This window comes from Myodes glareolus, chromosome 5 (genome assembly GCF_982192425.1).
Source record: "Myodes glareolus chromosome 5, mMyoGla1.1, whole genome shotgun sequence".
In the NCBI taxonomy this organism is placed as follows: Eukaryota; Metazoa; Chordata; class Mammalia; order Rodentia; family Cricetidae; genus Myodes; species Myodes glareolus.
The window spans coordinates 18,066,329-18,091,863 of record NC_142030.1 but is presented as its reverse complement, the minus strand read 5'-3'; the positions used below and the strand labels follow the sequence as shown (position 1 = coordinate 18,091,863).

Here is a 25,535-nt window from a genome sequence, read left to right as displayed (position 1 = left end):
AACCTTTTCTCCAAAACTTCAGCAATAACAACTGACCAAACTAGCAAATGAGAAAACAAATACCCATGATCTATTTAAACTTACTTTTTATTATCATTTTTTCCAGTTACCCAGCATGCCACAATCTGATTGCTGACCTGGATGAAACAGAGTGAAATAAATGATTTACAAAGAGATATGTACATTCATCTGATTTGTACTTAATGTGCCACAGTGCACCAAAACCTCCCCAGGGAGACACCACCTGGGACTGCAGGGGGGCTGGTCCTCATGCCATGGTTCTGTCCCTGTGCTACAGACAGGGAGTGCTTCAGCATGAACTGGCTCGGGCTAGTTGGAGTGTGTGCTCAAAACAACTTCAAGTCACTGTCTCTACTCTAGAGTATGCACGGGATTAATAAAATGACCTCTCTAAAGACTTGAGTTGTTCTGTTTCCTTTTCATCTTCTAGCAGTGACAGACAAAACACAGCAAAGGCACAGGCTGTAAGTCAGCCAAAGTGTACTGAAGACCACCTCTCCTGCTGCCGTCCACTGTTCTTCCCTGTGTGATCTAAAGATTATGCACACCTTTAGCCAGCATCCAGTATTTACCATCGAACTGTGCACTCAGGAAACACGCTGCATTATTCTTTCCATTCTCTGAACAACACAAAACAGCCCCCTCTCCCTTCCCCCCAAAAAGGCATCTTTGGCTCGATGGTGTCAGATTTTAGTCTTCAATAGCAGTTATTTGAGAGGAGCCTAAAAACAAATGTATGTGAAATTAGAAAATTTACTTAACAGTATATCAAATATCTGTACACAGATCATATTTTTTTAATCTAAAATAGTATTTCTACTATACAGTCAAGCCCTCAAATGCTTTAAAGGAATACAAATGGACACTGGAAGGTCTGGGGTGTAGCTCAGTTGAAGAACACTTGCCCAATTTGTGTGAGGCCCTGGGTTCCTTCCCCAGCACCACAAAAAAAAAAAAAAATAGAGAGAAAATCGTGGCTGCTGAGATGATCATGGTGTTTGAGGAGGGATGAAAACACTAAGGGCACGGCTGCATGTGGGATAAACCCACCCTTACCTCCTTTCCTAGCCAGCAACCCAGCAGCCTGGGGCTCTCAGCGGAAGTCTGGTTTGTACATGCTCAGCCCGCCCCTCACCATCATGCAGCGTAGGCCAAGGAGGTGGTGCCATGACAGTGCACAGGCTGTCCTCATCTCTGGGGCGTCAGAGGTGCACACCGCAAACACAACTTCTACTCTGAGTCAGAAGTTTCTGAGTTCATCAAACATGCTAGACATAAAGCTGTCACGTATTTTAACTGTCCTTCTATTTTATGTATACCATGAATAAATTATACAATATTCTAAAAATAGCACCTTTAAAGAGTTATAGAGGTCACTTTATTTCAGCCTCCTGGATGTGCCAACCCCAGCTGATTTTGAGGACAGCACATGTAGAATGTCCCCAAATTTGGCTGTGAGAAATACACATGAATGTCTGACAAACTGGTCACAAAAGTCATGCCTCTCTCTGCTGAAATCACAAGAGCAAAGCCAGCCAAGTTCTACAATTGTAGCTTATGAGATAAAATCAGAAATATGCCCCATCCAAAATGTTTCAGCATAATCCAGACAATAGTCAAAGGCATAAACTGCCATAAGGGTTAAAGATACACTGCAAAGGAAGTGCATGGGGCAGTATGTTATCAGGAAGACATTAGTGATAAGCTACATTACGTGAGGATTCTGGGTCCACACCGTTTCTTACTAGGACCTTTAGGGTCTATGACATGCTCTGTTTCTGGCACCCTTGTGGCCAGTGACTCCACTCCTAGCCCACCATTAGTTCACATGACCATGCTATTGGCATTTCTACTCACATAAAAATAATCCCATGTGTTTCTAAGATGAATTTACCTATCCACCTGTCACACCTTCATACGGGGTTGGTTAATACTAGCTGGGTATTATAATAATAATTTTCCAGAAAAGAACAAATTTTAGTTTTCTGAAATTACAGAGCCATATCCAACAACAACAAGCAGAGAAGTAGCAGATTGACACAGGGCTTTATTTAAGCTGTCTGTATGAAGGAAGTAATGTGTGTCCCTACCAATTGCCTGTGAGATTCTAAGGGTGGAGTGTACAAAGCCATTTTTTTGTAGTTATTTCATATCCTAAGGGTCATATATGTAAGGAAACGAATGTCTGTAGTGTGACCAGCAATGATAATGATACAGCATCTATGTTCATATCTCTGTCTGTTCCAAACCCTTAACCAGATGACCAGATCTTGAATTGATCTAGCAGAAAAACTAGAAAGTCAAAATATGTTACAAACTACAAATCTCCAGGGAGGTGACTCGATGACCAATTCAGAGGTTTTTTTTTTTATTTAAATAAATACTTTACATTTCATGCTTGCCTGTAATGCACTACCAGGAGCAAGCTTAGGGAACTGTGATGTAGACAGTACAGACAGTAGCAGCAAAGTGTGTACACTGAGGTGTGGTAGAGACCCTGCAGTTAGTGAGGAAAGGAGAAGCATGTGGCCCCTGTGAGAACAGTCAGCTTTGAGAAGCTCGAGGTCAGGTATGGGAATGGAAACAATACTGGAATAATGCTATGCTGTTAGTGTAGAAAGCAAAGCTGTGAGCAACCCTGCAAGCAATCTGAGCACAAGTGTCAGTTTCCTCCAGACGACCCTACATGATGACAAGAGGGCACGCTGGAATCACAAGGCCAGAACTGCATCCAGACATAATGATTCCAGGTTTCAAATCATTTCAGTTGTCTAAACCCTACGCTTAGATATAGGAATCTCTTCCCCACATCTCTCTCTTCTGTTCTACTTCTGCCATTTAATTGACATCTGGGGTTGCAAGGGAAAAATTCTTGAAATCAGAGCCAAGAACACACCTGCTGTGACACTCAGGGAGCCTGGGGTGGGAAGAGAAAGCCCTCAAATGGATGGGGACCAAGGCCAGGTGTGAGGAGTGGCCAGCCTGAGGCATTGTCAGTGCCAGTGCCCCCTCATTAATCTTTAGAAAGCAGCCTTGGCCAAGGTCATGAAGTCACCTTAAGACTTGGGAAGGAGAGACAGAACAAAAGAAGCTGTGTGCTTAGTGTACAGTGTCTGCTCCCTCTGAGGGATAAATGCTCTGAACATCAGCCAGGCTCAGCTTGCTTTTCTTCCTCTCACATTTCTTTCTTACAGAATGGATGCAAGAAAACTTAAAGGACATACCATCTAATCTACTTTCCTGTCAGCGTGAAACATTCAACATAATTCCAAGTAGGAAAAAAGACTACAGATGCAAGAATGAACATCTGTTTACTTTAACTTCCTACTCCATACTAAGGATAAACTCACTCAGGTAGAAACATGAAAAACTAGGACAAAAGCTATGTCTGAATCCGTCTTAGCTGCCTTAGTAAATGCCCTTTAAACCCCAGCAGTCCCAGCAGCCAGCCACTGCCAGCAGCGGCTCTGCTCCCCAAGTCTGAGCCTAGAGGCCAAGACCTCTGCATGAAAACATGACTTTCTACTCAAAAAGACAATGCGGTAACAATACTGTGTCACGCTGTAGTCTTCCATTTGGGAGCTGTCAGTTAGGAACTAGAATACATCTCTATGATCACTCCTTGGAGTAGATGCCCTCCTGCTTGCTGCAAGAAAGGCTTTGATCCTTGGACTTCATAGTCTGCTTTGGAAAGTGTCAGCTCCTAGCACCAAAGGGTTTAATCTGAAGATCATCATTAATGAAGGAGAAAGATGAGGTTTGCATACATGTCCCCTCTCAGTGAGAAATGTTTGGGATTGGGAGACATGAGTATGTACAGAAAAAGAAAAGCTAGAGGTGTTTTGTTTTGTTGTTTTCCCTGATGGCTTGATTCAGTAATGAATGTACCTTGATAAGAATAAACACACCAGCTTCTTATCCTTCGCTTCCTACTGTGTAAATATTTGTGATGTGTTCATTTTGCCAAGTAAAGTTCATCTCTTATCATCATTTGGGTCTCAGCTTTCTCCAGGCCATACTCACACATCCACTCAAATGAGCAACCATCAACATCTATTTGCTCCACCAACCCCTTGGCACTGGGTAGTTGGGGCTTTTCTTATTTCGGCACCAAGGGGTTAATTACAGCATCTCTTCTCCCAAAACCAGATTCTAACCAACAGATATAATTCCAGAGCCTTACCATTTTTTTGTACAAAGGAGAAAAAGTGCATGATTCTAATGGGTGTGTACATTCCTTGCACATGGTTCAAAAGAAACCGCAGTCAATGTCCTGTGAGTTGGAGCTGCGTCTGCTAACATGACAATACACTTCTTATCACTAAAAAATAAATACTACTATAATATAAACAAAATCATTAAAGGACATTCAGAATTTTAACATCTGAGAAAAAGCTAATTCACCTATAACTGAAAGTAAAACTTCAAAACTGATAAGGCAAACACCTGTTCACCTTGGTGTATAGATTTTGGCGACAGCAGGATCATTATACTGTCTACATTCTTCAGCCATCAGAGGTGATAAATATCAAGAAGGGAAAAAGGTTGTCAAGCCCAAGGGCAAAATACTCTCTGGTACAATGTAGATCCTAAGACCCTCTAGGTGACTCTGCACCTTCAGTACTTGGTGGAACAGCATCCATTTGCCCATGAAATCTGGGTGTCCATGGGTGACCCTGGGCTTCCTCCACAATATCCAACAGGAATTAAAAGCCATGTGTATCTCATCAGCCCTTCAGTCCTCTCAATGCTTCCTAAGGATTTCCAGCCAAATATCAGCAATACGCGCTTTATACACTGGTCAGATATGCGTTGCTATACTCTTACATATGCACACCACCACCCTTCAACAATGCTTGTTCAGAAATATAAACTACATCTTCTTAGTCTAATTAGTTCTTGATGTATCTTCTAGAAAGTTAAAAATGTACCTAGAATCAGTGTATCTCATTCAACCTTCACTGCTAGGGAAAAACAGAAACTGAAAGAAGATGACAATTGATCACAAATGAACAATGGGCTTGTGACTCCCAAAGATTGTAAAATTATTTCTGAAAATTGCTGTAATAGTAAGACAGTAGCAGCAACAGCATGAGACCTTAGACTGAGATACAATTTCATGCAAAAACAAAAACTGGAGTGTCTGTGTATATGTTTTCATGTGAGTGAAAGGTGGTGAGGGTGAAGACCCTTGGCTGGTCAGGGATGTCAGAAGTGCCCCTGCTATCTGTAAGAGCGAGGACTGGTGGAGATGTCCAGTAATCATTCTCAGTGACAAAAATCTAAGATGACAGTGTAGAACAGGATGAAAGAGACTTATTCTCGTCCACTTGCAGAGTAGGAAAACTGAGGGAAATGTGGCCGTCGCTCGTTGTCCATGCAGTCCATGCCATCTTCATCATCTGTGGGCAGCAGACAGCTATCGTCATTTATGTTTGCAGTATTATCTCTGTTATCCATTTTACAGACAATAAATCTATAAACAATCTCCATAAAATCTCCTTATTTTTAAAGGAAAACTACTATTTCTAAATGTATATGATCTACAAAGAAATACTATTATAAAACCGTTTTTAAAACATCAAAATATCAAGATTCAATACTAACAGGAAAAAATGTTACTAAAGAAAACAGAATTCTCCTTTCAAGACTCATGCTTTTCAGGGATACATTAAGTTCTAAGTTTTAGGTCATTATTAAATTCTACACAATCCATTGGGTCTTCAAAGTGCTTGTATTTCTTTTTCTTCCTGGTGACCTTACAATAAGACTGCAAACTAATCTTCTTAAGTAGCATTAGTCAAGATCTACCATCAATTAACTCACTATTCTCAATTTTCTGTGATAAAACTTTAAGCTATAATAAAGAGAGCAAGATAAAAGATGGAAAACAAAGGGCAGCATTCAAGTCCTGGTTCATCAGGAAAATAAGGGATTTTCAAGATGTGGGGAAAAGGTAGCATGTATGAACCTGCCCCTCTCGTCATCTCTATTTTCCTGGATGTAAACGGCCAGGAAGGACCATGCCTCTTCCTCCCTAAATGTTCTGTGATTAGAACAGAGTCACAAAGCTCTTCCCTGGGGTGAGCTCAAGCCTAGAGGCCTCCATCTACGCCACTCCTGCTCGTCTCTAATGTTCACTGCACACTAATCCACCTGAAATCCAGATGAACAAGTCAGTATAAACCTTTAAAAACTATTTGTTTTTATTTTTATTGTGTGTGTGGGGGTGAGAGAACACACATGCACTTATGGGAAACACATGAGTGCAAGTTTCCTCAGTCTAGAAGTATCAGATCCCCGTATGCTGCTGTATGCTGGTTGTTTATTGTCAATTTGATTCAAGCTAGAGTCATTTGGGAGGAGGAAATCTTCGTTGATAAAATGCTTCCATCTGATTTACATCGGAAAGTCCAGTCCATGATGGGTTACAAAAAAAGGGTTAAGTTGATCAAGCCAATGGGAGCTATCCACGAAGCAGCTTCTCCATGGCCTTCGCATCAGTTCCTGCGTCCAGGTTCTTGCCTTAAGTTCTTGTCCTGCCTTTCTTTGATGATGGACTGTGACCAGGACAGGTAAGCCAAATAAACTGCTTTTGGTCATGGTTTTCATCATAGCAATATAAACAAAGCACTGGAATCATACGTTGTGAGGCCCTAATGTAGGGCTAGAAACTGAACCCAGGTCCCATGTAAGAACAGAAAGTGCTCTTAATTACGGGGACATCATCTCTCTCCGACTTATAACCTTTTTTTATATATATAAGCAAAATATTTCCATTTCCTAAAATCCATTAAAAAGGACTATTTCCATTTGTTTTGTTTCCCAGCCTCCCTAGGGAGCACGGATTTCATGTAATAACAGCAAAAACAGAGGCTGTACTGTACCCCATAAAAGGCTTTGCTTTCATTTGAAAAAAAAATCAACATTTTTGTTTTGTTTGGTTTTTTTTTCCTTTCTATATTCTCTTGTTAATGCATAGGGACTTCAGAAGTAAATGCATAGGGACTTCAGAAGTAAAACTGAATTAGCATTAACCTAAATTTTTCAGCTACAATGTACCATAAACTATTGCTGCAGTAGATAGAAACATACCACATATAGTTTGCATTGAACTCTATACAAATTCCCCTCTGCAAACAGACCACTGCCTTGCCAGAAGCTGGGAAGCAATCCTAGGTAGTACTAAGGTAAAGGGAACTCTCTGCCTCCTTAAAAAATATGGGTTTAGAAACAAGCCAATCATGCATTTTCTAGATCAAATTCTTTATCTGTTTGAAAGCTGAAAAGGGTTGACTGAGCCACTGTTGAGTCACACAGCATAAAATCTCTACAAAAAAGTCAGCTGAAGTTATGTTATAATTCTGACATGTGCCAAGCATGTCTGAGAAACCATTTTCCTCGCTAAAAGCATTGTGCTCTTCTACTCCAGATGACGGGGGCTGCCCTGGCTCCTGGCTGTAACCAGACCTTGTCCTAAACCCAGAAGGGCTTTGCATGGAAAGGTGTTGGTTTTGCTTGGAGAGGGAGGGAATACTGTTGGGTATCCCCAGAGAATTAAGACAGTCTCCATTGTAACTTCAATAATAATATAGCAATTCTGAACAAACACAAATCTGAATCTACAGTCTGGCTGTGAGGCCCAACACTTAAAGCGACCCACTCCAGCTCCTGTTTGCTCCATCAGGGCTGGTCACAATGAAAATAGTTCTTTGATCATGTCCAGCTGAGATAGGATGGTAGCAGTTCCCTGGGCACCTAGTCAATGGATGTGAACCTGTTCCTACTCTGGAGGACATACACTACACTGAAATTATCAACCTTACAGTTATGTCTGACTCTCTGCACTCACACAGCCTCAGGCACCTGCTTTTCTCAGAACATTTAACAAAGTGTAATTAGACAGTAGTAAAAGTGACCAGATCTCTCTCAAAGACATTTTCCTTTTCTGTGAGAGGAAAGCATAGGACCATTGATGGATGTAATGAAAGACAACACATTCTAAAATCTGTTCGATTAATTAACACCAGTTAGGACAATCTGGCACATTACTGCAGCTGTTTGTAGAAAATGGAACATTTTGCTGTCTTTCTTAACTGATGATTTATTCTTAAAAAATAATGATTTTTTTTTATTTATAAAACCAAGGTGGCAAGTGGGAAGATAACTGCTAACAAATGGCATTTCTGTGGACTTCTGAACCAGAGCTTGGTGTGTAAGCTTCTAACAAGGAGACCAAAAAAGAAATAAGAAAGAAAAAGGCCCACTCTCTGTGTAATAATGCTTTATTGCCCCCTTTCTCTTCCCATAATGGACAGCTACGATTTATGGACTTCCAAAATTAAAGCCCTTGCCTTGGCACTTAGAACCAAGAACTTCAGTTAACAGCCACTGGGACCCCTCCCCTCCAGCAGGAAGCTGGGACAGAGAGAGGCTTGGCCATCATCTCACTTGCCTTTCCAGCCTAGAGATCATGAATGAGGCGAGAGGAGGCCAAGCTGTATAGCTTCCCGAATCCTAGTCTACGGCATACCCTGACAGGCATGGACCACACTGGCTGCTGCACGGTACAGCAGGAGCAAAGCCATACTCTACTTCTCATGCCCACAGAAGTCAGCTTCCCACAGGCTAATAGCACCCACCTTGGGAATTATCTACCCTAAGGGCTTTCTGTACAGTCTTATCACTCTAGAAAGGAACTCATCATCCTTCAAAGATACTGAGGAGGCTTATGCAGAATGGCCTACTCTGGTTGATGAATGGAGGTGAGGAAAGAGGTTAAAGTTAAATTCTAGAAGCAGAGCATATAAAGCATCTTCTCTCCAACATTTCAGAGGTTTTAGGAACTGAGAAATTAACATACAAATTCTCATCAGGACAGCTACCATGAGTTAAGGGTTATAAACATGAAAACAGGAGTCAAGATGTCCTGGTCCTTGACTCCTGAGCCAAATTATTCATGAAACAGTGACTGACTAGCTAAAAGAGTATCTTTGATAGCTTCTAATTTCACTTGGTCGAGACTGTCTAGAGTTTTAAACTGTTTTTACAGCTACTACCTTTTAGTCTTATATTTCTTCATGCTCATTTCACTTAGGAATTTATTATATTGGACCCACCCCTCACTTTCATGTAGATCATGAGGACCAGTTAATCCGGCCACTCAAGCTTGGAGTCATCTAGAGCCTTTAAGAGCTGGCTTGTCAGGCACACTCCAGAGAAACACAGGCTCTAGAGATTATTCCAAAAACCTTGGGCTTACTCATCAGGCAGTTGAGGCATCTCATCTCAGAACTAGTAAATGGCAGAGACAAGATGTGAAGTAAGCTCCCCAGCTCTGAGTCTATGCTTTCACATCTTCTAACTTGTAAAATTGGGCTTTTACTTTTAACTTTATGAAGTCAACTATCTACTCATGACTCTTCCTTTTCAAGCCCTACCTATTTATATTTTTTCAAATTCACATATTCAGCTGTCTTAAAAAGACTCCTCGGATGACAAAACTTCTGTTTAAGAAAAGAACCATCTTGACAAGGCTGAGACTGAGGACAGGGACAGGTCATGAGTCAAGTGTGGTGTTAAGGCCCAGGCACGTTATTCGGAAGGTTGAGGCATCAGGATCCTTTGAGATCCAGACCTAGCTAGGCTTGTGAGATTCCCTCCAACACACTTTCAGTAAGACACCAATATCTTCCTATCCCGGTGTAGACTATGGATGTCAACTGGGAGGAAAGGAAGCCCAGATATCCAAAGGCAACTGCACTGTGCTCAGAACAGGGCATATTCCTTACCCTAACTGTCCCCGGTCCCAGTCACAGTTTATGTTCACTTGTTTAATAAATACTTATCAAGTATCTATGCTGGGCCAGGCATCTATCCTGGGACCTGGGACAAACAGCTACTAAGTCATGAGATCCTTTCTCTCAGTAATATTATGTTACACTGACAAAAATAGAAAACAAACTAACAAAAAAAAGCAAATAAAGGCATCATCATCAAGACAGAAGCATTACAGTAGAATGGAGCTTGTTAAGACTACACTACTTCTTGGACTGGGTGAGAATATAGATGTATACTGTAAAGGGAACCCAGCTTAGAGCTTTACCCTGGGGAATGATGCTCTGAAAACAACTAGCCTTAGATCCAAATGACACAGCCCAGAAAGAACATAGGGTAGGCATTTTCTAGACGTGTTCAGTCATTCACTGGTGCTTCCCAGCATTTTGAACAATTCTATTGCTACATTCTATGCTGGAACCAGAGGTCAAGGCCTGTGCCCATAATTTCTACTCAGATAACCCTTAACTAATTGCCTGCAACTCCACAGGCCTTTGAATACTCTCCAACTTCTTAGTGATGCTAAAAGTCTACCAATAGCACATGGGCTATTTTAGCATGTGGGCATCTTGAGCGCTTTGCTGGTATCCCAACTGAGCTGATGAGCCCAGCTCCTAGCTGTGTGTGAGACACTGGGCTCCAAAGTCTTCACTTATAAAATGTTAAACACTTCTTCTTGGTGAATCTAAAGGCACAAAGGACCAAAAGTGCACATATGTCCACACAGACATTTCCTCTCAGGGCATATACTCTCCTGGGTGCAGAGCCATGGAACCCAGATGAGTCCTAGTTTGTGTTTCAACAATAAAATTAGTCAACCGTGACCATTATGGGAATAGCATTTCTTTTTCTTTTTCTGTCTCACAGACATTCAGTGTAACTGAGTAGTACCAATAAACAACAGAGAAATATGTTCAAACAACGAAAAAGTAAGGAAGAAATGCTAAAGGATGCTATATATGAATGTCTGGGATACTTTTAGCTTTTCAAACATCACCTCAAAACTCTACCCTATCCTCATTCTTCATCAAAATTTACTTATTTATAGCATTTCTTAGAGTACAGGGCATATTTTAATGTATATGGAACAACATGAAATGGTATGACCACACAGCCTAATCCATTTTTAATTTAAAGTATGTGCATGAAAATAACAATCTAAACTGTGTTGAAAGATACTACTGTTTAAGGAAAACCTAATTTTAAAAGTAAAAAGTTCAAACGACTAAGTAAGGAGGAGGCAAAACAAGCATTAATTCTGACGATATGACATAGGAAACAAGGTCTGGATTAGGGAATGCTCCCAACAGTCAGCAAAGCACGGCTGAGACAGCAGCAAGGAAGACTAAGTCTGTATTTCAGCCTCTAACTCTCCTACCCAGGACTGTTCCTGTTCCTGCTGCTCTGCTGTTCCCTCACAAGGAGCTCCAAATTACCAAGAGAAATGGAATCAAAGTCACAGTTTGATTTAATCTTTAAAGTAGCAAATGATTCTGAAAAGGACTGTTTACAATTATTTTAGAAAGCTATCAACTGCGTAATAAATTTACTTACATTTTTCAGGTGGTGTTATTGTAATAGTTTGAGCAGTAAATTCTTCATCAAAATATCTTGTATCGGTCTCAGATGTTACTTGAGGCTTAAAAGGAGGTACAAGCTATAAGAAAAGAGAATACTGTCAATGTATTTTAATTAAGAAAACCTTACTTTTAGGATATAATTAGAGAGCAAACAACGAAACGAATGGTGCCAAAGACTAGAAGGCTGAGTCACATTTTAAGGTAGACAAGGTGCTTGGCTCCCTCTGTCAATAGTCTAAAGATAGGATAGTAAGATCTTGGCTACGCCATTAACAACTGATTATGTGAAACAGAAGAATGGGTAAATCATGAACCATGTTGAGAAGAGAGCACTGTATAGTCTGTTCTAATTATTCACTGATAACAGGCTTAGAGGGACTATTGTAAGGAAGTTGGCAACCAAGTGAGATGGCGGTTCTTCCTGGGGCAGCAAGAATGCAATCTTGCTTCCTACCCTTTCTTTCTTTCCTGGTAACTGGCTTAATTGGTTAATATTAAAAATATAACTGATCTAGGAGTAGTGATACACTCCTGTGATCTCAGGATTCAGAAGGCTGAGGCAGGAGGATCACAAATCCAAGGCCAGTTGGGCTACATAGTGAGACACTGTTTCAAAATCAACAAACCAACATATCAACAAAGAAAAAGCAAAAGTCAACTTAACACAGCTGTTCTGTAAAGCACAGACAACACTCTACCTTTATAATTTGTAAAGAATTCTGCTTTCTTGGAATGGGCATTGATGCCTACCTTTGCCATAGAATCAGAATTCTTAGCAGCCTCTGAAATTCATGAAAAACTGCATCCAAGCTTTTACTCCCTCACAAGGGCTGTATCCTGAAGGCAGTCTGAAGCAAGTATGCTAGCACTAACAGAGCTGGAGCTGGACTGACTTGAGTGGGTCTCAAAGCAAGAAGAGGATGGAAAGGAAGCCTCAGGTGGCTGATCCATGTTACCCTGTACTGGCTGTAGGGGAGCAAGGTGATAGGATTCTCACTTATCAGAACTCTGACCCCAAAGGGCAAGAGAGCATATATATCTCCTTTTGAAAACAAGATGCTTAGTCCCAGACTTTGTGAGTCTCATCAGAACAAAATGTAATTCTTACAAGGATAGGAAAAAGAAACAGGATAAATAAATTAGCATGTTTTGCTAAAATATTAAAGAAGAAAAACACAGTTGAACTGAGAGAAGTGTGTTGTCCTCATTCTCACTGCCACCAAATATGTATTAAAATGTTTATTCTCTAGACAGATTCTGTTTTTTTAAAGTTGGTAAGTGGGGTCTGCAAACAAAACAAAAATATGAAGCAGATTTAGTGGCATACACCTAAAGTACTGCACCAGGAGACAGAGGTAGAACTGTGAACCTGAGGCCATTCTGGGCTACACAGAGACCCTGTCTCAAAGAAGTAAGACTATATATAAGTACAGCTTTCAAAGAGATAACAACATTAAAGTGGCTTTAATGCTCCTAAGTGTCTATAAAAAGAAGGAATTTGGACACTCAAGGAAATACATGAACTAAGGAAAGGCTATGTCAAACTCAGGGAAAGAACCAAATGTAAGCCTTGATCTTGGACTTGCAACAATCCCCCCCTTCATTTCTTTACAAACGAGAACAAATAACAGGCCAAACCAAACCACACCCCCTAGTCTGTGACATTCTGCCATAGTAACCCCAGCACACAACTACTGCATGAGCTTTTCTATTTTGGCCTTAAGCCAACAGTATCATATCATCTTTGTTATCTATATCTCTAGGCACCTCTTTCAGAATATTCTTCTATCAGCTGCCCCAGTGTAAACCCTATAGAAATGGTAAGCACTAATAATCAGAAACACCTAGCTACAAATTAGTTTTTGTGTGCTAATTCAGTAAAAAGCAACCATATTATTAAAGTATAAACTTGATATATTTACCCAACAAATATATTGTACTTCTAATAGATCTTTCTTTGAAAGTTACTGTGTTTTTAGAAAATGTTGTTAATGATCAGAACAACAGGATCAAGATTATGGGCTACTACAGTATGGATCTAGAAATGTCCATGTGATAAAGTCCTTGATTTCAGAAAGTTAATGATTTTTTTTGTCTTAGATCACGTGCTCTTGAAGGTGACCACTGAGCCTCGGTTTCTCCCTTTTATTTCTCTTTCATTGCTGTCATAAGTCAGCAGCTTGTTCCACCTGTACTTCCCACCATGATGTGCCATCTGCATCATGATAAATCCAATAGAAATAGGATCGGTCAGTCACATGTGGAAACTTTCAAAATTGTGAGTCAAATAAGCCTCTTTGGGGGCTGATTATCTTGATTATTTTGTTATTACAAAAGACAATGTATTCAAGGCATTAAATTCAGTTGACTGAAAAGGCATGTTTAGAGCTGGGTTTACTTGTATATACTCAAGTATGTTGAGTACTCTTCTAGCAATCAAATCACACACTAACATTCACTATTTTCCTAAAATTAAATAGTTATGTTTCTTTACAGTATAAATAGAGGAATACATTTGAAAGATAATTTTCTTAAATTCATGAGAATACCTCACAATCCATAGTTCAACTTGGGTTGGAAATACTCTATGAGTGTAAGACTAAGATCTTCGAAGTAAATCCCCCCAGACTTCCTTTAGTATCAAATCATTTGTGACTATCTTGTACCTGTATGTTTAATTTTTTTGTTTGTCTGTTTTCTATTTTAAGGCTGTGGTGCTTAAGCAATTGTGGCACAACTGAGCATACTTTGGATATATACTTAAAAATGGTATTACTGGGTCTTGAGAAAGGTTGTTTCCTAATTTTCTGAGAAATCACCACAAAGATACCCCAAGGGGCTGTACCAGCTTGCATTCCCACCAGCAATGCAGAAGTGTTCCCTTTTCCCCACAACCTCTCCAGCATAAGTTGTCATCAGTGTTTTTGATCTTGGCCATTCTTACAGGTGTAAGATGGAATCTCAGAGTTGTTTTGATTTGCATTTCTCTGATGACAAGGATGTTGAACATTTTCTTAAGTGTCTTTCAGCCACTTTAGATTCCTCTGTTGAGAATTCTCTGTTTAGGTCTGTACTCCCATTTTTTTATTGGATTATTTGTTCTTTTGATGACCAATTTCTTGAGTTCTTTGTACATTTGGAGATCAGACCTCTGTCTGATGTGGGGTTAGTGATGATCTTTTTCCATTATGTAGGCTGTCATTTTGTCTTGTTGACCATGTCCTTTGCTTTACAGAACTTTTCAGTTTCAGGAGGTCCCATTTATTAATTGTTTCTCTCAGTGTTTGTGCTACTGGGGTTCTATTTAGGAAGCGGACTCCTGTGCCAATGCGTTCAAGTGTACTTTCCACTTTCTCTTCTATAAGGTTCAGTGTGGCTGTGGCTGGCTTTATGTTGAGTTCTTTGATCCATTTGGACTTGAGATTTGGGCATGGTGATAGATATGGGTCTATCTGATTCTTCTACATTCTGATATCCAGTTATGCTGGCACCATTTGTTAAATATGCTTTCTTTTTTCCATTTGATATTTCTTGCTTGTTAAAAATCATGTGTTCGAAGGTGTGTAGATTAACATCTGGGTCTTCGATTCTGTTAAGTGAGATTCTTATAAGAAACAACCGATATATATTTTATCCATAGGCATTTCTTAAAGCTTATGCTATTTATATTATATGGAAAAACTAATGTTAGTTTTGACAGCTGTCTATGTTCTTTTACATCCTACGTAAAATACCTCATGACCAAAACAAGGCAGCAATTATGATGTTTAGCCATGAGAGTGTCTAGAATGTATTTGGAATGCATCTTTCTCTGGATAAAGTTTAAAAAGTGAGTCATCATTTGAGGGTGATAAATCTGTGTTTCTCTTCTCGTTTCCTGTTCCATGAAAACAATCACAATCACTAACATCTGGATAACCGCCTTCTGTCACTCAACTCTTCAACTAGAAATGCTAACTGCAACACTAGAATACCCTGTCTGACTCAGAAAGTTCCATTACAACACTTGCATGACATTTCACCAATGAATTTGAAATATGTTGCAATAATGTGTTCTAAAAACTAACTCCATTCTTGACCATGCATGTTTCCTGGTACTTAGTACCATTCGTCTACTCTCTTATTCTCCATGTCAAAGCCACATTTCCCACCTACTTTGTCATCCTTTTCTTCCTATAGAGGAAACCCATCCTTCAACTCTATACTCCTGACTCCCAGAGGTTTACAGTCTTTCCTGTTCAAACTCAAATGCTGGTTCCTTAGACAATTTTTTTTTATTGAATTAAAGCACTTTTCCTCTTGCCTCTCCTTATACTTTTAGACTAAAATCAGTTCCTATTTCTTTTAAGTTATCTATAGAATCCATACTTCCTTTTCCTTCCTTGATGCCTCTATTTTAATTTCCAAGACCCCTGAAAGTTAATATACATCACTGTGGTGGTTTGAATAGGAATGGCCCCCATAGACTCATGTGTTTGAATGCTCAGCCCATGGAGAGTGACACTATTAGGAGGTGTGGCCTTCTTGGAGTAGGTGTGGCTTGTTGGAGAAAATGTGTTGCTGGAGGTGGGCTCTAAGGTCTCATATACTCAAACCTAGCACAGTGTGGCATTCTCTTTCCACTGTCTTAGGATTCAGAAGTAGAACTCTCAGCTCTTTCTCCAACACATGTCTACCTGGATGCTACCATGCTTCCTGCCATGATGGCAATGGACTACACCTCTGAAACTGTAAGCTGGGCCCGATTAAATGTTTCCTTCGTAAGAGTTGCTGTGGTCACAGTGTCTCATCACAGCAATAAAACCCCAACTAAAACAATCACTGAGGCACACTTTTAATGGGATTCTTTTCTAGACCCTTTCCCTGCTACTATACCAACAAATCTAGAAAAGGTTCCTGTACTGTACGTCATTTCCTTCCACCAGGCACAGGAGCAGCACTATTCAGAGGTGTGCTATGTTGACAGGCATCTCTCCACTAACACATCTCTCCTTGTCTCTCCAGTCAGTCATGCCACTTATTACTGCTTTTTCTTTCCTTAAATTGTTCTTCTCCCTTTCTTAAATATCACATTTCCATTTATTTCAATATCATATTTCCTTTAATTTTCCTTTCTATGAATGTTATCAAAGCTAAGAAAGGTCAATGACTGAAGTGTAGAGCAAAAGGCAGCCTTAGAATGCAGGCTAAAAAAAAAAAAAACCTCCTACGAAACACAGGTAGATGCATAGATCTATAGTAAATGATGAATTTATAGCATTTTAAACCACTTTAAAGCAGTACTGCTGAGAGTTTAGTGGGTGTAGCCCTATGGTAGAGAGCTTACCTAGCAATTATGCAACCTGGGTTTAATCCCTAACACTGCAAATATCAGAACTGTTATCTATAAAGCAACAATCATAATAATCATATGCTGTGATGGAAAATGGCAGCACAGAAATGGTGACAGGAGGAAAAGCTGCTGAATGTGATGTGGTTACAGCTGGAAGCAGACTGAGGGGAAACAGACACTGCAGAGTTTAGACACACCCTCCAACAAAAAAACAACTACGAGCTAGTAAGATTATGGCAGAGGCAAAATGGAAGCAGAAATACCAAACAAATCACAAAAGAGGTAGGCAAGAAGAAAGGCAAAAAAGACAAGCTAAAAATCAGCCAGACAACTATATTCAACAAATGAATTAAATGAAGATAGCTGTATATTACATTTCATTAAGTCATACGTTATGCAATAAGAAAAAACAATACACTACACAAAAACAGAATCTACTTATTTATAATTTAAACAGATAAAGTAAAATGATGAGAAAAAACATACTACACATATACACACACAAACACACACACAACCTTATATTTAGTAAGAGAAAAAACAATAACTAGTCCCATGGATTAATTCATCAAGATATACCACTTCCAAATTTAAACATATATACAGTTGACAGTGCAAATTCAGAACACAGAAAGCGGTCTAGGAGTGCAGCTCTGTGGCAGAGCACTGGCCTCGCACATGGAAGGATCTGGGTTTGAGTAGGATCACTGAAAAAAAATTAACAAATAAACAAAACCAAAAAAGAAACACAAAATTAAAAATATGTTTACAATTGTGGCTGAAGATTTCAACAACTGCTTGTCAGTAACTGATAGTACCAGTACACGGAAGAATGCTGTCGGCATGAACTGCACCATCTGCCATCTTAACAGAACATGTGTCCCATACCCACAGGAGCATCTTGGGAAAGCATGCTACAGAGTGAAAGCCGAATCTGTGTTCCTTCTTCTCCTCCCTACTCTACCCCTGATAGCTTAAAGATTTATTTTTAAAAAAAACTTTGTTATAAAAAATGTCACACAAAAATGTCAAACAACAAAATTATCCAGATTCAGAGATAATTCAATGAACTTCTATAATTACAACAGCCAATTGGTCCTTCCTCACCCCTATTATTTAGCTGTACTTTTTAATCTTTCCCACATGCCATATAGATAAAATATTTAAAATATTTTCTAAAAGAAAATGTACTTCAAAATGAGAAAACAGGTCTTTTAAAGTCTCAAGAGCATCAGCTCTCAGCCTTCCCACACTATGTCCCTTAATACAGTTCCTCACGTTGTGCTGACCCCCCGGCCATAAAATCATTTTGTTCTTATTTCAAAACTGTAATTTTGCTACTGTTATGAATTGTAATGTAAATATCTGTGTTTTCCAATAGCCGCAGGCGGTCCCTGTGAAAGGGTCATTTGACGCCCAAAGGGGTCATGATCCACAGGTTAAGAAATGTTGGCCTAGGGGAAAAAAAAGTCTCAACAATAATCATGGTTCTAACTTACAAAACTAGAAAAATAAACACAAATGCGGCAAAATAATGAAATAATCAAATGGGGTAAGTGAGACTGCACAGTGGCAGCACACTTCCCTAGCACATAACAGGAAAGACATTGGTTAAGTTCAAGTCCCAGCACACTCGCGCATGTGCACGCACACACACACACACACACACACACACACACACACACACACACAGAGAGAGAGAGAGAGTAAACTAAAATCCCAAACAAACAAGCAAACCCACAATAGAGAAAAATTAATTAAATCCAAATTAATTCGATTCTTTTCAAATCTGAGGCTGGGGGTTTGAAAGAGAGCTCCATGGTTAATTGTTGCTCTTCTTGTACAGGACGGGAGTTAGGGCCCTGGGCTCCAGAACACTCATGGCAGGTCACAAACATCTGCAATACTATGAACTCCATGGAAACTACACACTCGTGAACATGACACTACACACACACAGAGTGAGTATTTACATGTGTAGTCAAAACACTCATACACACATAAAATAAATAATTCTAAAAATATTAAAATAAATAGATGAAATAAAATCTGAGGCTGGACTAGTTAGTAGTGCATACCTGTAACTCAAAGTACCAATGGAGAGAGGATGCTGGGTTTGAGGGCAAGACAGGTTACACAGGAAGACCCAGCAGGAAAGACCACGTAGACGAGTTACACCAGCAAACAACCTGCCAGAAAAATCTCCCAGCTTAAGGGTGCTAAAACGATCATGCTCTCCTAAGGCTCAAATGGCTTGTCCCTCTCTGCAAAGGGGGCTAAGGAACAAGATGCACTGGAGAACAAAGGATCAGCTCTTCCACCTTCTTCTGAGGGTTACCATGCTACTATAGCTACTTCACTTCTGTTTTTGAAGACAATGCTTAAGACATAGTTTTAAGATACTAAGTATGTCATCTCTACTCTGTCACAAATATTTAGAAAGGAGTAAAAAAAAAAAGGCAGTTTATTTGTGAATTCAAGGTCAGACTGGTTACCACCATTGGTTCTACATTACACAGAGACAGTGAGATTCTGTCTCAAAAAAACATTTTAATTAGGAAACTAGTCATTAATTATGGACTAATACGTAAAATAATAAACACAAAGTTTATTAGTAAGTAATAGTGTCCAACTTTAAAGATGAAATACCTAATTATACATAAGTTACATTTGAATTTTTATTATACTTATTTGTCTGAGTGTGTGTAGAAGGTCACATGTGGTGCAGCTCACATGTGGAGGTCAGAGGACACCTGGTAGGAGTGGCTCTCTCTACCATGTGTATCATGGGGCCACGCAATAAAACTATCACAGCCTCAGTTGTGCTGCAGCTCTTCCAGCCTGGCTTCATTTCATTCCTCGTGGCCATATCAGGTGACCTTGACCCAGTAAGTAAGTGCAGGTGCTTATGTCTGACCATGCATTATTTCCAGTTCTTTTGTAGTAGAGAGACATGATAACCAGAGCATAGCTCACAGAGGCTTTCTTAGGTACACATGTATCTCGTAAGGATCATTATCTATGATATAATGTGGATGCAATTGTCTGGATCAAGTCAATAAACATTCATAGCTTTCAGAATGCTGATGGAGTTTCATAGAGGCTGTGAAAGACCTAGAACACACATGTGTTTTCATATGTTAGAAACTCAAAATATATAAGTTTGGTTAAAGTGAAGATTTAGGTAAAGTATTTAAATGGACAATTACCTTAAATGCTTAGATATAGGAAAGGGAAAAAAAACAACCAAATTTCCCATTGTAAACAATCTAACATAGAAGTGAAATACCGATCATTCCCCTATGATTTGTACTGGTATCCTTTTATGAGACTCAAAGAGGAAAGTATTTGGCACAAAACAAATATTTCAGATAAAAAAATAAAGAAATCCAGAAATGGTTAGATTAGATAAAATAATTAGATAAAACATCAAGTAAGTTACTGAGCATCAAAATTTCACATTAAAATTTTATATAAAGATCTGGAGAGATAACTCTTTACGTATAGTAACTGGCACACAAACATGAGAACATGAGTTCAGAGTTCCAGCACCCACGAAAATCTAGGCATGGTAGCACACAGTGATACCCCGCGGCTGAGGGACACAGACAAGCAGATCCTTACTGCTCACTGGCCAGCCAGGTCAGCCTCATCAGTAAGCTCCAGGCTCAGTGTAAGAGAATGCAGAATAATCTGACTTCAACCCCACCCTCACATACAAACATATAAAAAAATTATGTAAGCACTTAAAAATCAAAATCATTATCTGTATTAACAATATCTGAAGGCAAAGTGAAGTATAAAATCGACTTAGACACGCATGTGCTGTACGTCTGGAACCCAGCACTGAGAAGGCCAGATAAGAGAACCACTATAGCTGACGGCAGGCCCAGCCAAGTGTGACACAGTCTCAAATAATGAACAAACACCATCAGGAAAAATGCACATTATAATTAAAATAAAGGTACATAATTGGCAGAAGTCATTTCTGTGGAAAATAAAGTTGTTACAAGTAACAGAAAGGATACAAATAAGACCATAAATCCTTACTTTGTTAAATACAAAAACTGTTTCACTGTAAATTGTTTTAAAAATAAAGAATTTATATATTTGAATGTGAAATGTTTTGAATTAAAGACATAAAGGCAATTTTTATAAATTATTATTTCTTTTTGGCTTATCTAAATGAAAAACAAAATGTCAGGTGTCTTCTTTTTCAACTGGAAAAAATAAGGCTGAAGAAATTATTAAGAAAAGGAAAAATAAACTCTTGACAATTGGGAGGCGTTTCAAGAGGCACAAAATTACAAATAAAAATTTATGCTAAGAAGTTTGGTTACTGTTTAATCACTAAAGTAAAATAGGAAATATCACTGCATTACTAAAGTCTATTCCCATAAATTTCTGCTGTGTACAGTATCACAAAGGCATCTTACCTTTTTGTCGTATACATCTTGCCAGTTTACTCCAGAAAAGAAACTATGCCTCATAATTTCTTTTGCATCATCTGGCCCTCCACCAAGGCTGTTGAGTATAGAAATAAAATTTAATAAATGGAAAAAATTTACATAAGTCACACAATAAAACCTTTTGTGTAGATAAAATTTACTGTGTTAGAAATAATTTTAAATGCATAGTCATAAAAATAAAAATTAAATAACTTTAATAACTAAAATTTCCAAACACACTACTAAATAAAAACCACCCTTAGACCAAGGTAAAAGACAAAAGCTTTGGAGAGTACTCTAAAGAGGCAAGCACTTCTTAGAGAGGGGGTAATGAACAAGTGACCAACTCCCAAGTAGAGATAATGCAGCCCCTCTGGGGGTTACAAGATTCAGAAATACACAGGTATCACCAGGTATAATGGAAGCTACAGTCACTGTTCCTTTTTAGTAACTGAGTCAAAATGTTCCTTTGTTAATGTAAATCCCAAAGTAAACAACTGGTTAGAGACACATCTGTGATCTTATGGAGTTAGTGGTGAAGTTAATCCCAAAACTGAAGTGGCTGGGGCAGACAGATCTGAGTTCGAGGTCAGCCTGGTCTACACAGTGAGTTCCAGAACAACTAGGGGTACAGAGAGAGACCAAGATCATATTTCAAAAAGAAAAACAATAAAACTATCTCTGGAGAGCACTGTTCCAAATAAAATCTCAGACTGCTGTCATATTGCAAAAGAACTGCACAGAGACAATATTGTTACCCATGACACATTCTTACAAGTTAATCTGCTGTGCAATTCAGAATATAAAAAATAAAAGTTAAAAATAGGGAAAAACAAGTATTTTCTATCTTTTAAGGTTTAATTTAGTACCTGTTCATTAAAAAGAGACTATGTATAAAAAATAAGACTGGAAAGGAGGGAGAAGAAAACAGAAAAAAAAAAACAAGAAAAAAATGAGAGAAAAAGAAGGTAAAGGAACAAACTGGAGTTTGGATCTAACATAGGAAACTCTCTTTGAAGTTAATCAAGCATAGATGCATGTGTGTATGAGTTCATTATGATTTTTACTATTATAAAGTGTGTAAAGTGTAATAAATACAAAGAAAAAGAATAGAATGTTTCCATTATCAACCAGCCGCAGAATTCTCACAGAAAACATTTCATTTTTGCTCAATTACAAATTCAACTATAAATGAATATGTTTTCTAATGAGTTCTGACATGGTACTGTCTGTTTATGGTAAAGCCAGAGAAGAAAGCGACATGATAAACAGCAACCATGATCTGCTTCTGTCAGTGAGTACTCAAACATGTGAGACTCTCCACAGGGAAGAGCACTTCCTTTATCTCTCCCGACATTTACAATGTCACAGAACCTGATTTAATTTGTATCATTTGATTAAAACAATCAATGACTGTTGAATAAAAGGTAGAGCTTACAACATCCCTGGAAATTTAACAGCGGGAAATTTAACAGTACTGGTGATCTGTGCATGCCAACATTAACACACCACTAGCCAGAAAACAAAACAAAATAAAAAAAACCAAACAGCTAAGGAAAGTAAGGACAGACCAACTGTCCCTGAACTGTGGCTATCAGGACCTAACTCATGGAATGAAATCTGACACAATTAGTAGATACATGAATAGCTTTGGTGTGAAATGCAAGCAAGCCTGCTCTAGGATCTTCAGAGGAGTCTTTAAATAAACTCCACTCCAGAGAAAACATTAGATTGTATAATAGGATAGCAAAGTTCTTATCTGGAACCTTCAGTCTTATGATTTCGTATTTAAGATTAAGCAACTGATCTCTGTTTTTCCAGGGGATGCTATCTCTCCCCTGGTATGCTGTCTCTCCCTGGGAGGCAGAGATCAGTATTGGGTTAACAAAGTCATCCTAAACTTGGCCTAAGGAACAAAAAAAGCAAAAACATCAAAATATTTATTTCTGAAAAGAATTTAATATTTCAAAGTATAAATCAAACCAGTTTGCATTAAAAAAATCAGAACTCTATTTTCTTAAAGTTTACAGTTTGTTTATAGTTCACAATATTGTTTTATGTGTACTTGAGAAGGCACATGAATTAGAGAAGCAGCCATTCTATAAGTTAAAAAATGTCAATCTGGATACAGTTGTTCATTTTTGTATAAAACCTCAGTTCTTTTGCAATAATTGGCTTAGGACATAGCTAGCATGTTTATCAAGATACATAAAATAGTGCCAGTGAATGCTATGCAATCTCAAAATTATAGTTATAGATTTCATTTTAGAAGCTCAAATCCATTAGCATAAAATTCTTTAAAGTATTAAGCTGTCAAAAAATTTAACGTCAATGGCCCCCTAATGTATAATTTAAATACTTCAAAATGGTGTCAAAATATGAGCTGAACTGATGCTTTGAGCCTTTTTATGCCTAAGGCCATAAACTTCAACATCAGAATACTAAATAAGCCGTTAACTCCCATGTATTCCTTACTATGAGGAACATCACAGAACTCCCATTTTTCTATAGTAGTATACCCAGCATGAGGTGGTGGTTTTCATGTAAGCTGTACTGGAGGATAAAGGAAAGACATGCAGAAGGGCCACATAGTAACAGAGAATAAGCTTCTGGTAGAAGTGTGGATGAGGAGGTTTCAGTTTTCTCTAAGGGGCTGGCCAATGGGAGTATACGGGAGTATATGGGAGTATATGGGCAACATAAATGGGACCTGCAGGAGTTCTTCATCCTCTTCCTCCTCTTCTTCCTTTCCCTCTTTCTCTTCTCTTCTTTTTTGGAAGAGAGGTCACAAGGATGGGCAGGCAGACTTGGGAGGACTGGGAAGTGAGTGTTATTGGGGTGCATAATGTGAAATCCCCAAATAATCAATAATCATTAAAATATTATATTAAAAAAAACTCAAAGATGGTTAATCCTTTAGGAGAACTCACAGGAATTCAGCAAAGAATACAAAAAAAGAAAAAAAAATTAAGCAGCACTTAAAGTAGCTGAATGAAAAAAGAAATCCCAGTATCTGATTATGTTCAAAGCCTCCTGGAGAATGTTGCTGGCTTTATTTTTCCTAGAGCTAAACTGTTATTTCCCAGGTTTCTGCCCAGGCCGTCCTCTTTCCACACCCTCCTTTCTGTGCTACTTTTCAGTCTCCAGTTACCCCCTTAGATGTCAGTGACCACCCAAATCTATAGTTGGCTACTATGACTCTTTTAAGCATTGACTGCATTTCTTCCAGATGATTACTTGACATTTCCATCTAGGTTTGCCAACGAAACCTTAGACGTGCTATAAAGTTACTCTCAGCATCCACCACTACAAGCCTCCATCTTTGCTTGTACTCCCTAAATTAACCACCCTAACTGGGTACTTCTAGGATTATCCATACCAACTTCCTCACATTTTTATTTATTCACAACTGTATTGTTTGTTTGTTTCTAAAAATCCTTTAAAGAACCTGCTTTCTTATTAGAAATATTTGCTTATTGTTTTTAAGATATAATCTTCCTATAGTGTTCAGGCTGGCCTCAAACCCTAAATCTTCTTGCCTCAGCATCCTAAGTAATGTATCTGCCATACAGGCTTTGTAAAGTGTTCTGTCTTCCTGTCCTTTACTTTGCAAATCAGACCACTCCACAGCAGCCAGGGCTGTTTTCTTATCACACATATCTCATTACACCATCTCTTTCTTTAAAGCATTCTTCTGGTTTTTCATCCTTCCCCGAATAAAGATTATTTTCTAAGAAACATAAGACCCTTACAGTCTAATAAACCTGTTCCATCTTTCAATGGTGCTCAACTCATATTCTATAGTCTAGGCACTGAGCGTTTCAAATGTCATGTTCATGTGCAAGTTTAGCTATATTTTACATGCAAATGATGCCTGAAGCCAGCTCAGGTTCTCAAAATCTCTTCGGCTGAGCTAATGATCAAGAGCATTTGCACATAGTTTGGCCTAAAAATATGCAAATAGGTTTGTGCCCTTTGTTACTCTACAAATGTTTAGAGCGATGTGCTCCTGCTGTCTGTCTGTGCATCCTCAGTACTCTGATGCAGCAGTACAGAGACCTGACACTATATAAAAAAGCTTTATAGGCCTGAGAGAAGAAAATATGTATCAGGGCCCTAACATTCTTGAAATTTACCTAATATATATTCAAAAGTTTCTAAGTACCTACTATGTGCTATCTGTACGATGGGAATGAGCCAATACTAGATAAATTAATGAGATACAAAGAACATAAACAAGACTTTGTTTTGCCAGAAACTTACAGAAACACCACAAAACAAAGAGTGACCAAAGTTGTCTGGAAGAGTCAGAAAAAG

General features: G+C 38.7%; 2 protein-coding genes across 15 annotated transcripts in view; one reads left to right on the top strand and one right to left on the bottom strand.

The window, feature by feature from the left end:
* Sdccag8 (SHH signaling and ciliogenesis regulator SDCCAG8) overlaps window positions 1-3,939 on the top strand; it is a 197,375-nt gene extending 193,436 nt beyond the window's left edge. For 5 of the 6 annotated variants that reach the window (XR_007232499.3, XR_007232498.3, XR_007232497.3 and 2 more), the window contains one exon: window positions 107-418. Coding sequence is in view for 2 of the 6 variants with exons in the window: in XM_048436431.3 (XP_048292388.3) it covers window positions 107-136 (30 nt within the window). In the remaining 4 variants the exon portion in view is untranslated. Of the gene's footprint in view, window positions 1-106; window positions 419-3,215 lie in introns of those variants that run through there. The other variant, XM_048436432.3, reaches the window with a different exon arrangement.
* Window positions 70-25,535, bottom strand: part of Akt3 (AKT serine/threonine kinase 3) — a 241,832-nt gene continuing 216,366 nt past the window's right edge. For 8 of the 9 annotated variants that reach the window (XM_085687654.2, XM_085687652.2, XM_085687653.2 and 5 more), the window contains 3 exons: window positions 21,207-21,294; window positions 11,413-11,515; window positions 70-5,423 (listed from right to left, as the gene is read on the bottom strand). In XM_085687654.2, the coding sequence (XP_085543780.1) occupies window positions 5,338-5,423; window positions 11,413-11,515; window positions 21,207-21,294 (277 nt within the window). In that variant the 3' untranslated portion in view covers window positions 70-5,337. The remainder of the gene's footprint in view (window positions 5,424-11,412; window positions 11,516-21,206; window positions 21,295-25,535) is intronic. The other variant, XR_015001246.2, reaches the window with a different exon arrangement.